At 37.9% G+C, this 12,925-nt stretch overlaps 2 protein-coding genes across 3 annotated transcripts; one reads left to right on the forward strand and one right to left on the reverse strand.

Moving 5' to 3' along the window:
- The first annotated feature begins 510 nt into the window (after positions 1 to 510).
- LOC114351263 (uncharacterized) lies at positions 511 to 5,094 on the forward strand. 2 transcript variants are annotated; one of them, XM_028302404.1, is made up of 4 exons: positions 511 to 1,064; positions 1,635 to 1,802; positions 2,403 to 2,450; positions 3,723 to 5,094. In XM_028302404.1, exons 1-4 carry the CDS (start codon positions 633 to 635, stop codon positions 3,855 to 3,857), a joined length of 783 nt encoding a protein of 260 aa, XP_028158205.1. In that variant the 5' UTR covers positions 511 to 632; the 3' UTR covers positions 3,858 to 5,094. The 2 variants fall into 2 exon arrangements, with proteins under 2 accessions (XP_028158205.1, XP_028158204.1); XM_028302403.1 differs by lacking the exon at positions 2,403 to 2,450 and having other exon boundaries at positions 519 to 1,064; positions 1,635 to 1,850.
- Positions 5,095 to 10,000: 4,906 nt separating this feature from the next.
- Positions 10,001 to 11,702, reverse strand: LOC114351259 (uncharacterized). The gene is made up of 2 exons (XM_028302399.1): positions 11,569 to 11,702; positions 10,001 to 11,341 (listed from the first exon to the last, which is right to left on the reverse strand). The coding sequence occupies exons 1-2, from the start codon at positions 11,596 to 11,598 to the stop codon at positions 10,037 to 10,039; spliced, it is 1,335 nt and encodes a 444-aa protein (XP_028158200.1). The 5' UTR covers positions 11,599 to 11,702; the 3' UTR covers positions 10,001 to 10,036.
- Positions 11,703 to 12,925: the final 1,223 nt, after the last annotated feature.

Here is a 12,925-nt window from a genome sequence, read left to right on the forward strand (position 1 = left end):
AAAATCACGTTACTGGATTTGTTAATGTTTCTTTAATAAAAGGTGATAATTCGTTTTCGTAAAGATTTAGGTAAATCGAGCCAAAATAGTAGGAGTGTGTTGTGTCACTGTGTGCCTGTCAGGCACAAAAATATTTTATAACACAAACCTGAAGTAAGTAATAATATTACTTAATATTTCTTTGTATTGTAGGTAATTTATTATTGTAAATGAGAGAATCTGTGAGTGAGGAGGATGCCAAGATGTTTGTTACTTTTTCACGCAAGAACTACTGAACACTGGACGAAACCACGGGAAAAAGCTCGTAAGCTTAGTAACAACCCCTGCTAAATTCTCCCGCAGAAAGACCAATTTATTATGCCACCACTTATAGTGGAAAATTAATTACACTGGCAACACTAGCGCTAATGTGGTAAGTTTGCACTTTTGCTGCGCATTTAGCGTGAACTTAGCGCGCGTTGCCAGCCCTCGCGAAGCGCGTGTTGTGGCGAGATTCGAGCGCGACGTTGCCGCTCTGCCCGACACCGGTGTCGCGCTCTCTGCCGCCTCGCCCCTCAGTCTCGCTAGAGCGACCTCGAGAGCGCACCGATTCATTAACGCTCTGTGACGCAACGCGACACACGAATCTCACAATGGACTCGAATTCAAACTCGTCGGAGATGTGTTGGCCGAAATTAGAACTAGATATGGAGACAGAAAGAGAGAAACGTGACAAGATTACTTGGAACTCCGAAAACACCATACGATTGATTGAGGTTCTGGAAAAGGATTGCCGCGAGCTGTGGGATGTGAGACACCCGCTAAACAGAGACAGAATATCGAGACAATCGAAGCACGAGTATTTGGCTTGTATGTTTGGGACTACAGCTGAAGAAATAAGCAGGAAAATTCATAATTTGAGGACGCAGTTGAACAATGAGTTGAGAAAAATAAAGCGTCGTCAGTCGTCAGGGTGCCCGGAGGGGGGCGCGGGGGGAAGCGGCTGGGAGTATTTTGATGCCCTCTCTTTCCTCGTCAAGGAGCCGATCGCGATGGAAGACAACATCGAAGGAGTCAATTTAGCGGTTTGTTTTCAATTCATCAGTTATTGTTTTTGAGTAAATCGTTGGTTACTAGTAGTAATTTACTACTTACGTACTTTGACTTGAAAGTCCTTTCATTTGGAGCGTATATTTATTTATTGTTGGTAATATTGGCATTAACTTGAAGCGCTTTTTTAAGGTTATTTTATAACGGCGTAGGAGGCGTCGAGCGAGCGGTAAACTACCTACCTGCGTTCTTTCAAATTATTTTTAACATCATTTATTTTGGTTGTTTATTTTTGCGTATTTATTTTGCGAATTTTTGTTGTTTATTAATCCTTAAGTATCCTTATGGATTTACATAATTAATTTATGCTTACACAGTTTAAGTTTTACAAAAACGAAACTATCTAGGTTACCTAAATCTATCAGAAGTTAAGTTAGCGTATAATTTTTGGAAACAAGTGTATGCTTTTGTTTCCAGGTAACAAACATCCCAATTTTATTATTCAAACCTTTCATGAACAAGTATGAGTATTTTTACAATTTTTACTAGGATCGAACCAACTTACGATTCCCTTCTTTGCACATTTTAACGAGCATTTTTTACAGCTCGCCGAATTCCAAGCTGATGAAGAAGAAGAATTTGGGATTGCTGCTCGAGCAGCTGCCATGGAGTCTGGCAGCCCCCCCGCCAGGCCTCGTGGCAGGCTGCGCGTGGCGGCTTCTGCGCCCCCTCCGTTGCCCCCAAGTGCCCACCCGCTAATGACGTGGCCCGAGGAAGCCGTGCCCAGGCTGAGACCAGGCATCAGCTCTGACGAGTGTCAGGTATGTTTTTGATTATTTCTTTTAGAAGGTTAACTCTTGAAGGGCTGGGGACCTCAGATCATCTATGATCTGAGCTGGGGACTAACAAAGCGACTAACGCCCGCCCGCTCATGACGTGGCCCGAGGAAGCCGTGCCCAGGCTAAGACCAGGCATCAGCTCTGACGAGTGTCAGGTATGTTTTTGACTATTTCTTTTAGCAGGTTAACTCTTGAAGGCTGGGGACTAACAAAGCGACTAACGCCCACCCGCTCATGATGTGGCCCGAGGAAGCCGTGCCTAGGCTGAGACTAGGCATCAGCTCTGACGAGTGTCAGGTATGTTTTTGGTTGTTATTTTTCAGCAGATTGACTCTTGAAGGCTGGGAACTAACGAAGCGACTAACGCCCGCCCGCTCATGAGACGGCCCGAGGAAGCCGTCCCTAGGCTGAGACCAGGCATCAGCTCTGACGAGTGTCAGGTATATTGTTGGTTATTATTTTTAGCAGGTTGACTCTTGGAGGCTGGGAACTAACAAAACGACTAACGCCCACCCGCTAATGACGTGGCCCGAGGAAGCCGTGCCCAGGCTGAGACCAGGCATCAGCTCTGACGAGTGTCAGGTATGTTTTTGACTATTTCTTTTAGAAGGTTGACTCTTGAAGGCTAGGGACTAACAAAGCGACTAACGCCCGCCCGCTCATGACGTGGCCCGAGGAAGCCGTGCCCAGGCTAAGACCAGGCATCAGCTCTGACGAGTGTCAGGTATGTTTTTGACTATTTCTTTTAGCAGGTTAACTCTTGAAGGCTGGTGACTAACAAAGCGACTAACGCCCACCCGCTCATGACGTGGCCCGAGGAAGCCGTGCCTAGGCTGAGACTAGGCATCAGCTCTGACGAGTGTCAGGTATGTTTTTGGTTGTTATTTTTCAGCAGATTGACTCTTGAAGGCTGGGAACTAACGAAGCGACTAACGCCCGCCCGCTCATGAGACGGCCCGGGGAAGCCGTCCCTAGGCTGAGACCAGGCATCAGCTCTGACGAGTGTCAGGTATATTGTTGGTTATTATTTTTAGCAGGTTGACTCTTGGAGGCTGGGAACCAACAAAACGACTAATGCCCACTCTCTCATGACGTGGCCGGAGAAAGCCGTGCCTAGGCTGAGACTAGGGCTCAGCTCTGACGAGTGTCAGGTATGTTATTGGTTAATATTTTTCAGCAGAGTGACTCTTGAAGGCTTGGGATTGGGATTTAGAAGGACTAAGAAACCTTCAATTAGTAACAATAAAACGCTAACTTCTAGCACTAACTTATCTAATCGTAAAAGGAAAGTGAATATGAGGAATCAAGGTAGTTTCTCTAAATCTATTTTTGTTTCTGTACACTAAACAACACAAACTCCTCAGCATAATAGAATATTATTATCGTCACTGTATCCAACTAAATAGAATAACGCGTTTCGCAAATAAATTATTTCTTTGCTAAAACAGAAATTGGCGGCCGCTTGGGACCGTATTTAGAATTTTCCAATACTTTCTAAAAGTCTCGCTCATAATATAAAAGTGTCGCACAAAAAATTCCGATATCATTTTCATAGAAAAAGCTGAAGTTTGATATACGTAATACGAATACGCAATAACGTAATAACTTCGCACGGCAAAATAATGCCAGTACACTTAATAAGCCTTTGTGACAATGTCAGCATTAGTGTCACAAGAACACGATGTTACTTTTCTTTACATTTTGATAAGCTTAAAGGCATCCCGAAGGTACCCCTATAACATTTTGTGACAGCTTATCAACACTAAAAAATAATTCCCAAAATGCGTAGCGTTGGCATTTGAAGCTCTAAAAAGTCGTAGTGTTGAATTTTGAACTTCTATTCTTTTCGTATAGATATTCGGCGACTTCGTAGCCTCGGAACTGCGCACCCTGCGATCTGACGAGTCTCGGAAGAAGCTCAAGCGCATGATTCAGAAGGCGATCCTGCAAGTTGGAGAGGAGGAAGACGTCAACATCATCTCCGGATAGCGGCGTCGAAGTCTCTCAGCCAACTCCTCGGAGTAAGGTTGAGGGGCTTTTCCTTCTAAGAATCACGCGCATTCTCACATTGTAGACTGTAACTACTTATAAGATCCTCACGGTATTCTCGAAATCTGTAATTTAGACTTTAGTTACAGTTTAGGCTATCTTAATCTTACTACTTAAATATTTCGTAAGTCTTTTGCTCCACACGGTATTTTTGAAATGTGGACTTTAGAGTTTTAGACTAACATAGCCTTACTACTAAATATTTCCCAAATCTCGCGCAAAAAAGGTAACAGCGTTGTCTATGTATCGGCAGTTGAAGATAAGACAGTTGCACTGTGGTTGCGGATTATGGGGATCCTCTTTAGAAAGATTATCACCGTCCATCAGGTGAGTGAGTGACGTAAGTCAAGAATTTCCCCGTTGTGGATAACAAAAACAGACTTCATATTTTATTAAATTGTGAATTCGCTCAAATTGAATCTACTCGTAGTTTATGCATAGAATTTTATATTGTGTGAGTCTCAATATAATTGAATCCGTATCAAGTTTTTTAGACTTTTCTAGACTTAAGACTAGGTAGAATTCTAGATTTAATAAAGCTGCGTGAGTGATTGTAAGTGATTTTATTAAAGGTATGGTTCAATTAAGTATTTTAACGTTTTTAACCGCCTGAAACTGTACTTACGTTATTGCGTAATGCATCTTTGAAATAATTCGAATTCTACCGAATGCCGGTATTATTGTAATGAATAATGTATAATGATTGACTTAATTAATAATAATAGCACTATCGTAATTTGATCAAATCTCTTTATTTTTATATTGTTTTCAAAATACTGTAACGTAAGAATAGTAATACTATAGTGATAACGCGTGTATTACTTATTAATAATATTCAATGTATAGCATGTAATAATATTCAATCTCAATGTCTTTTATATTCTTTGATTGTTGTTCTAATACTACTTTCATAAATGTATATTATGAGTATTTTAAAATATCTTTTATGACTTGTAGTAGGTACACCTAAATATTAGTATATTTTTTAAAATGTGATTATTTTTCAATTTTCTATCTTTATAAAGACGTAAACATAGATAAATTAACCCTTTCCGAAACATTATCGTAGTAGCTACATACAGACGAATTCTGTTGCAAAATCGAATCTATTACAATAACTATAAGAGCCGTAATGTTACCTTGATGTACCGTCGTCCGTATGTAGGATTTTCTGATAAATAAGTGTCTTAAAAATATATCTAATTCAATGAATCTGATGTATTATTTTCCTCAACGTTTGTAAGACAACTCTTCAACTCCTAAAATCACCTTCAACTAACTAAAGGTTTTGAATTACCTATTATGAATGAAACAAAGCTTAGAACAGACTAGATTCAAACTAAAGTTTTGGTCTGTGAAACTTCTAAATTCAACAATCGTAGGCGGGAATCTATAGAATAGGGATAGTAAATTAATTTTGGTTTCATAGACACATCTATTCTATATCTGTTTCATCATGAGCTTAACTCGATGGGTATAGTAGTAGAGTGAAGAAAAAGTAGAAAGTAGAAGTGGCTGAAAAAACGCGTGCGTTGAAAAAGAAAGTTAGTGTCTTATTTCCTGTAAAAACTAACAAATCAAGAATTTATGCCCATTGAGGTTTAGGAGTACTAGTTGAATTTTTATAGCAGAGGTCTTAGTAAGGTATAAAAATACAGATGACATTGCTTATTAAGTAACTTAATATAGATCAAAGTAATGACATTCATTATATGAAAATGAAATGAGATATTGCTGAAATTTTCCAATAAACAGATCAAAAGGGCTCCTATTTATAAGCTTCGCTGAATTTCAATAACCCATTGTAAGGCTTCGTCTACATACTTTAATAAATAAATACTTGAGAAGGTCAAGGGCAAATACTTGATAGATAATTTGATTCCAAAGTCGAACCGCAATACCTTATCGATTACACCTTTCTTTCTTTATTGTAAACTTTCCAGACAGTAATACTTATTAGAACCGAGCCTCTATAAATTCTTAGTTCATTTACTGATTAGTTGTTAGATATTAATGAAAAATTTAACTACATAGCTATAATTACGGATAACGGAGTACTGCCGCTTTTGTATTTTTAATTGTATCCTTTTATTGTAAACATAAAGAAGCTCAAAGTTGCACAGCGTGCCATGGAAAGGGCTATGCTCGGTATTTCTTTACGAGATTAAATCAGAAATGAGGAGATACGTAAACGAACTAAAGTCACTGACATAGCCCGACGGATTAGCAAGCTGAAGTGGCAATGGGCAGGGCACATAGTACGCAGAACTGACGGCCGATGGGGCAGCAAGGTTCTGGAGTGGAGGCCACGTACCGGAAAACGCAGCGTGGGACGTCCACCCACAAGGTGGACCGACGACCTGATAAGGGTAGCAGGAAGGCGCTGGATGGATTGCAACCGTGCAATGTGGAGGTCATTGGGAGAAGCCTATGTTCAGCAGTGGACGTCCTATGCCTGAAATGACGATTGTAAACATTAACAGTGTAACCATACTCATAGCATAATATGGTAATTATTTACTTAATCTCATCTGATACTGCTCATTTACTCTTATAACAAAATAATTATGTTCAGTGTATAACTAGATTACCAGAACAGAACCTTAAGTGAGTACGTGCTTACTATGCTTACCTACATAATAGAAAGCCTTCGAGCCTCGTGCAAAAAATAATAGCGCAGCCTCAACACCGTGTATTGATAATATTGATATCCGTATCAAATATCTTTAATGAGTAACTCGTGTCTGCGTAGTGTAATTCAATACTACCCTTATAGATTACTACAGAAAGGTTCACGTTAAAGACTTCTATTGGAATTAGACAGGCTGTTTTGATGTGCTTGTTGGTCGCTAAGCCTTTTCAATTACCGAGAGAAGCAGACGAATTTGTTGATCGTATAATTTTGAGATGTTTTCCTTAAAGAAGTGCTTTCCTAGCCAAAATCTGTCCAATCCCTATATTTTGATTTTCACTTGGCCTGGTGGTTCTCACGTATCGCACTACTTTACCTGCTGTCGCGGATTCATCAAAGACGACCGTATTTTAGTGTTTATTAAGGGTGTTTTCTTATCATCATCATTATTAAAATTTCATCCACATAACCACCATTCCTGATTTTAGGCCTCGTCAATTACTTGTTGATTTCCAAATTGGCCGGCTCATCTAGCGCCTTACTGCAACCTTTACGATGTCCTCTATCTACCTACGCTACGCTTCTTATTCAGAAGGTTCTGGAATGTATCATGTCATGTCATGTCATAGTACAAGCGTAACTTTGAAAGGGAAAATATCTGGCAATTTCCCAGGCTATTTTATTAATTCATTACTATCCAACAACCGCAGCCCTCTGCCCTCAGTGACAGTGAGTGAGAGACCTCACGGCATCGCGGCACGTGCCGCCCTGATACTATCGGCCCTCCCTCCCACAGAGCTAGGTACAGTCAACCGCACGTCAGACTATCATTTCTGTTGCAAAATAGCACTTCTTGAATGGACATAAGATACCACAGTGCTTACTTAGCTTGATGTGCTGTCGTCTGTACATGGCTTTCATTCACACATACATTTAGGGCTGATAAAAATGATAGGACCAATTAGCATGAAGCATTATCGTTTAGGTTATTTAGCCGTAAAACAAAAATTACATGGTGAGAAATTTTCATATGCTTTTAATTTGAGACTGAGAGATTAATAACTGCAAATTGCCTAGATTCTTTCATTAATTTCTTTTATCCCCATCTAGTTAACTGCGATAAAGGCAATGTTATGGTGCTTGGTCCTAGGTCCTAGTAGGACCTACTTTAAAGTAGGCTCGATTCACTTCACTAATAAAGGTGACAATTTAAACATTATAGTGCTCTCTAGCTTTGAAGTTTAAGTGAGAAAATGAAAATAATAAACACACAGACGATGATTTGATCATAGTAAGAACATATTCATTTGTCATTCCAAACTAAACATGGGTACCTACCAAATGATGTTCAACAATAATGAAAGAAATAACCCCAATGTCGCTCAAATATTTTCCCAAATCCTCAACAAACTTTAACGCGCTAAATCTTGAGCAACAGATTTTCTCCCAATCAACTCGGACAAAAAGCACACACCGAGTTTTACCTACTTTATGGCCGTATTTACCAGTACCACGAGATCTCACATCCCTTTCTCTCCACAGGTATTCCGTTACGGGTGTCTCGCTCGCACGGGCGTCGACCCGAGCATAGCCATTAGTACGCGCCACGAGGGTATAGTCATGCACAGCGGCTTAACGTTTTTAGGTCGATTTTTGTTGTTAAAATGCAAAGATTTGATACGTACGGCCACGTTGAAAATGTCAAGCTTGGCATGGACGAGACTGTACTTGTACTTAGCATCATGCACTTTACGAGATATTGCATCTGTTTTCATTTTAAAATCACTAAAGAGAAGTTTTAGATGGATGGCGTTTATAATGAACTTTCTTTTGTTGATTTCTAGTAAATGTTGCTCAGATATCTATATTTCTTTCAATTCACGAAGGCAAGTAGACTTTACACCTATGTATTTCAACTAATCTTGGCGCGCTACGAGTATGGTTAGCATATAAAATAAAGAGACAATGTTTGACTTGATTTACTCGTATAATTTTAATCAAGTAAATACATAATTACTACAAATTAATAAAAGTAAGTAGGGTAAACCGTATAGCTATTGCCCACTTAAAGATTTCAAACACATTGAGATGAAAGATTAAAGAAAGTATTTTAATTATCGACCATTTATGACTTTTTTCTTATAACTCAATAAACTGTTAAACAGAATATTAACAGTTTTAAGTTAAAACTTACGTAACTTAGAAAATATTGAAATAAATTTAAAATCCTCCAAAAAGTACAGTCATTGCCCATTACTCACACTAATTGCCCACATCAAAGCACAGTAATTGCCCAGTATCTTAAAACAAAATAATCAATTTTAAAGTGACAAAATAGGCTTTAAATGAACAAAACAAAACATTAAACTTAAATTCTAGTAGTACAGTCTTCCAAATTTCAAAATAAATTGCGTTTGGCCTTATTAACATATTATCAAATATTTCTTGAGCAGATGTTGATGAGTAAGAATCGGTAGAGACAGAATCATCTAATTCAAAACATAGATGACGCAAAATTTTGAATTTTATATGTAAATTTTATATTATGTATTTATTTTTTTATCTTCTTTGATATCAGTTCAAGTGGTTGCTCAGAATGTTCAATTAGCTGTTGGTTATTCTTCCCTAAAGTTGTATCTATTTCCTTACAATTAACATTTTCACTAGTAGATTTAACGTAGGATTTTCATTTTTTGTATTTGCGTTTGAATTTTTATCAAGTTTTTCAAGCCAAACCATATTTTTCAGCAATTTATCTTGTAGATAAATTGTTGGATACATCTTGTACAGCTTCGATCGCTTTTTGCAAATTTTCTATGCTATATTGAACTTTTGGAGTCTTTGGCATACTGAAAATGAAACATTAAAAGCCATTTCAATATTTATGCCTGTAAATTGCAAAACAATGAGCAACTTAAACACTGCTACTGCATGGTGGCAACACTCTAATAATAATTCCCCTGGGCAATAACTATACATTAACATATGGCAATAACTGAAATGATGGTGGGCAATAACTAAAAATATACAGATTTACGTGCAGTGATTACCCACCGTTAAAATGACCCTTAGAAATCAAATTTTATCAGTTATTTTCATTGATAATGGAGAAAACACTTATAATTTCGTCATGACTATACACCATTAGTTGAATATTAAATAACTTGCAAAAAAAAATTAACCTCTAAGCAAGTCATTCCTTAGTAAAATTGTTAAAGTCTTTACCTGTCTGAGTAACATTTTCACCCGTCTTGACAAAATCCGCCATAACTGTTTTTTTTTAGTGTTTCCTATTGTAAATTTTAAATCTACTGTACATTGATCTCGGAGCCATCTACTTAGTAAATTCAAATCTAACTAGAGTGATTCAAAGTCAGCACCTGACAATATTATTCTTAAAGCGGGCAATCACTACCAGTGGGCAATCACTCTCTGGTTTACCCTACCTATAATATAAACGTATTTTTGACCGTTTGACCAGAAATACTTAAGATTCACATAACTCTAACTTGCACTCACATAAGGCTTCTACTCCGTATTCGTTCTCACTATCACTGTCACTTTGAAAATCTTCGATATCACTGTCACCTGATTGGTAGGCTAAATTAGTATCAAACTCAAAATCATAATATTTCATATATTCTTTTTCAATTTTTTCCACATGTTTGCAAGCGTTATGCCAGGCAATGTTGGCATCGATGCTCTCCAAACCTTTAAGTATTGCTGTTTTGACTTCAGCCAGGTTTTGTCCGACATCATTCCAATCAATCCGAGTTTTTAATATATCCCAGATGTTTTCGATCGCGTTCAGCTCGGGATGATTTGGTGGCAGCCGTAATATTTCGAAGCCTTTACTTTTTACTATTTCGTCGATGTGATATGTCACAAAACGCTTTTTATTTTCTTTGATTAAATTGTACAGCTCTAACTTGTGAGACTGTTCATCGAAATAAATGTCGTTTTCTTTTAGCCACTTTTGCATATCGTCTTTGCTGTGATTTAACGTAGGTATTTTACTGCTTCGGGCGTTGTGATAAACAGCGTTATCCATCACAATTACTGAATTTTCTGGTAAATTCGGCAGAAGCATCTCATTCAGCCACTTAACGTAAGTATCAAAATTCATGTAGAAGTTAACATCTCCAGTTGTGGTTGCTGCTTTGTATACTGAAAAAGCACCTGAAATAAAACCACTACTGGTACCAGCATGTGCTACAATAAAACTTTTGTCCTTATTTAGTACGTATGTCTCATCTGTGTACACAATAGGGCGGCCTTTGGAACGGCACTGCTGAATTGTTTTCAAAAATCTCAAACGCCATAGTTGTATTTCGTGCCTTTCTTGTAACGATTTACGTGTGTTACCAATTTTATTCCATTTGTAACCCATTTTTTTGAGCAAAGAATATAAAGTACTCATACATCCGTCAAAACCAATCTTTTCCTTTAATACTGACTGTAGTTTTGCCAAAGTTGGTTTCTCATTGTGTTCAATATAAAAACTTTGGATTGTAGTTCGAATGATGTCGTAGTCCATACCACGGAAATCGAATTTGCTGTCTCTTTTGCGTCGTTTTTTCATGGGAGAACTGAACTTGGAGGAAGGCGATGGCAGCTCTTTTTCTTCTTTCAAGATCCTTGATATAGTTCGTTCAGAGGCTCCTGTTGCTTCAGCAGTGCGCTTAGTTATATTCGCCAAAGGACTTAAATCACATTTGTCACTGTTGTGCGTTTTCAGAAATTGGTACTCCTCCTGAAGAAAGTGATAGACTTTGGCGATAATTCCTCGTCCCTACAAACAACAGAAAAAACGATTTAAATAAACATAAGTACATAGTAAGTAAGTAGTAATCAATAACCATAATTAATTATTGTTTAATCATAAAATCTAAAAACCTATTTTTATAACTAAGATTTGAATTATATCAATTTTTATTGACTAACTAGTAGGTGTTACAATCTTATATGATTTGTGAATTTTATAATCTAATTGGTAATAATAATACTCAAGTAACTTACTTCGCTATTAAAAACTTTGCGCTTTGACATGCTGCCGGTACTGCGTGGTAATTATCGCCGCAAACACTACGAACACGTGTAGCCTGAGCGACAGTTCGCTCGCAACTGATCGATTTACCAGACACTCACACTATCGTTATGTGCATGTACACGTACAACACGCAAAGCCCGCTCGCCTTCGTGTGCCTTCGTCAGAACGAGACTACGAGTATACGTTATTCAACTCATCTTGGCGCACGGCGCTATGTGTGAGTTAAGTTACTCAGTGTATGTTTGCTCAGACGACCATCGTCGCGTTTTCACACAATGCCATATTTACAAGCACACGCATACAGCTCCGAGCGCCAAGATGTGTTGCAATATGAACAGTATTGTATGTAACTATTCAAACGACTTTTTGATCCCAGAATTTTAGGAACTAGGTTTCGATTTGAAAAAATATTTTTTGTTTGAAAATTATAAATAACTTGAAAAAATCGAACTGCCTAAGGCGGGAATTGAACCCACGACTAACTAACGCTAAAAATTAAATAAATATTTTTTGTTTTGGGTAGCCCATTGAGACGAAGGTTACGAAACTATAAGCAGCAGAGCTTCAATAAAAGTTGATGGAAAACGGGAAAATTTTCACGCGTACCTACCTACCTACGAACATACGAAGTCACGGACAGCTAGTTGTTTAACGATTATTGAGTTAATTGGCCAAAATATAACATTTCAGTCTCTTTTAAGTAAAAATGCTCTTTGAAAACCCTTACAGAAAAAAAAATATTTTTACATTAATCTGAAATTGAGTTAAATATTAATGAGAAAAAAATAGCCACAATCTTTTCCTCCCCATTGTAGGTACGCCACTGTGCGTCAACTTTAGGCTACAATATTATGTACTTTTATCTCTGTTTCCTCTATTCTAAACACAATGTTGGTTATACCAGTTATACAGTTTAATACTTGTGATCCACTCCTACTATTAAACAATAAGCAATGACGAGAACTCATTGACAAACACAGCTGAAATTAATTTCATGACTATTAAAATTACTGACATTTATTATGCGAGCGTAAACAAAACAAATCATTTATTAATATAAACTATCGGAACGTATACAAGTGTCCTCCAAATTCCAATACACTAAACAAGAAGGTTAAGGTCTCCCATGGCCTGATCGTGGTACCAGGCGCGCATAGAAACGAAGGAGTGTTGTGGAAGCGACACACGCATTCGTAGGCGCGCCTTATCCGCGATGACAGATAGGCTAATAGTGCTGTCATTGCACTATAAATATACGTGTCGACACGGTAGCGAGATAATGTACTAGTGATATGACAAGAGAATAGACACGTTCTCATGTGAAGT

This window comes from Ostrinia furnacalis, unplaced genomic scaffold (genome assembly GCF_004193835.3).
Source record: "Ostrinia furnacalis isolate ACB-3 unplaced genomic scaffold, ASM419383v2 OfSCF1125, whole genome shotgun sequence".
In the NCBI taxonomy this organism is placed as follows: Eukaryota; Metazoa; Arthropoda; class Insecta; order Lepidoptera; family Crambidae; genus Ostrinia; species Ostrinia furnacalis.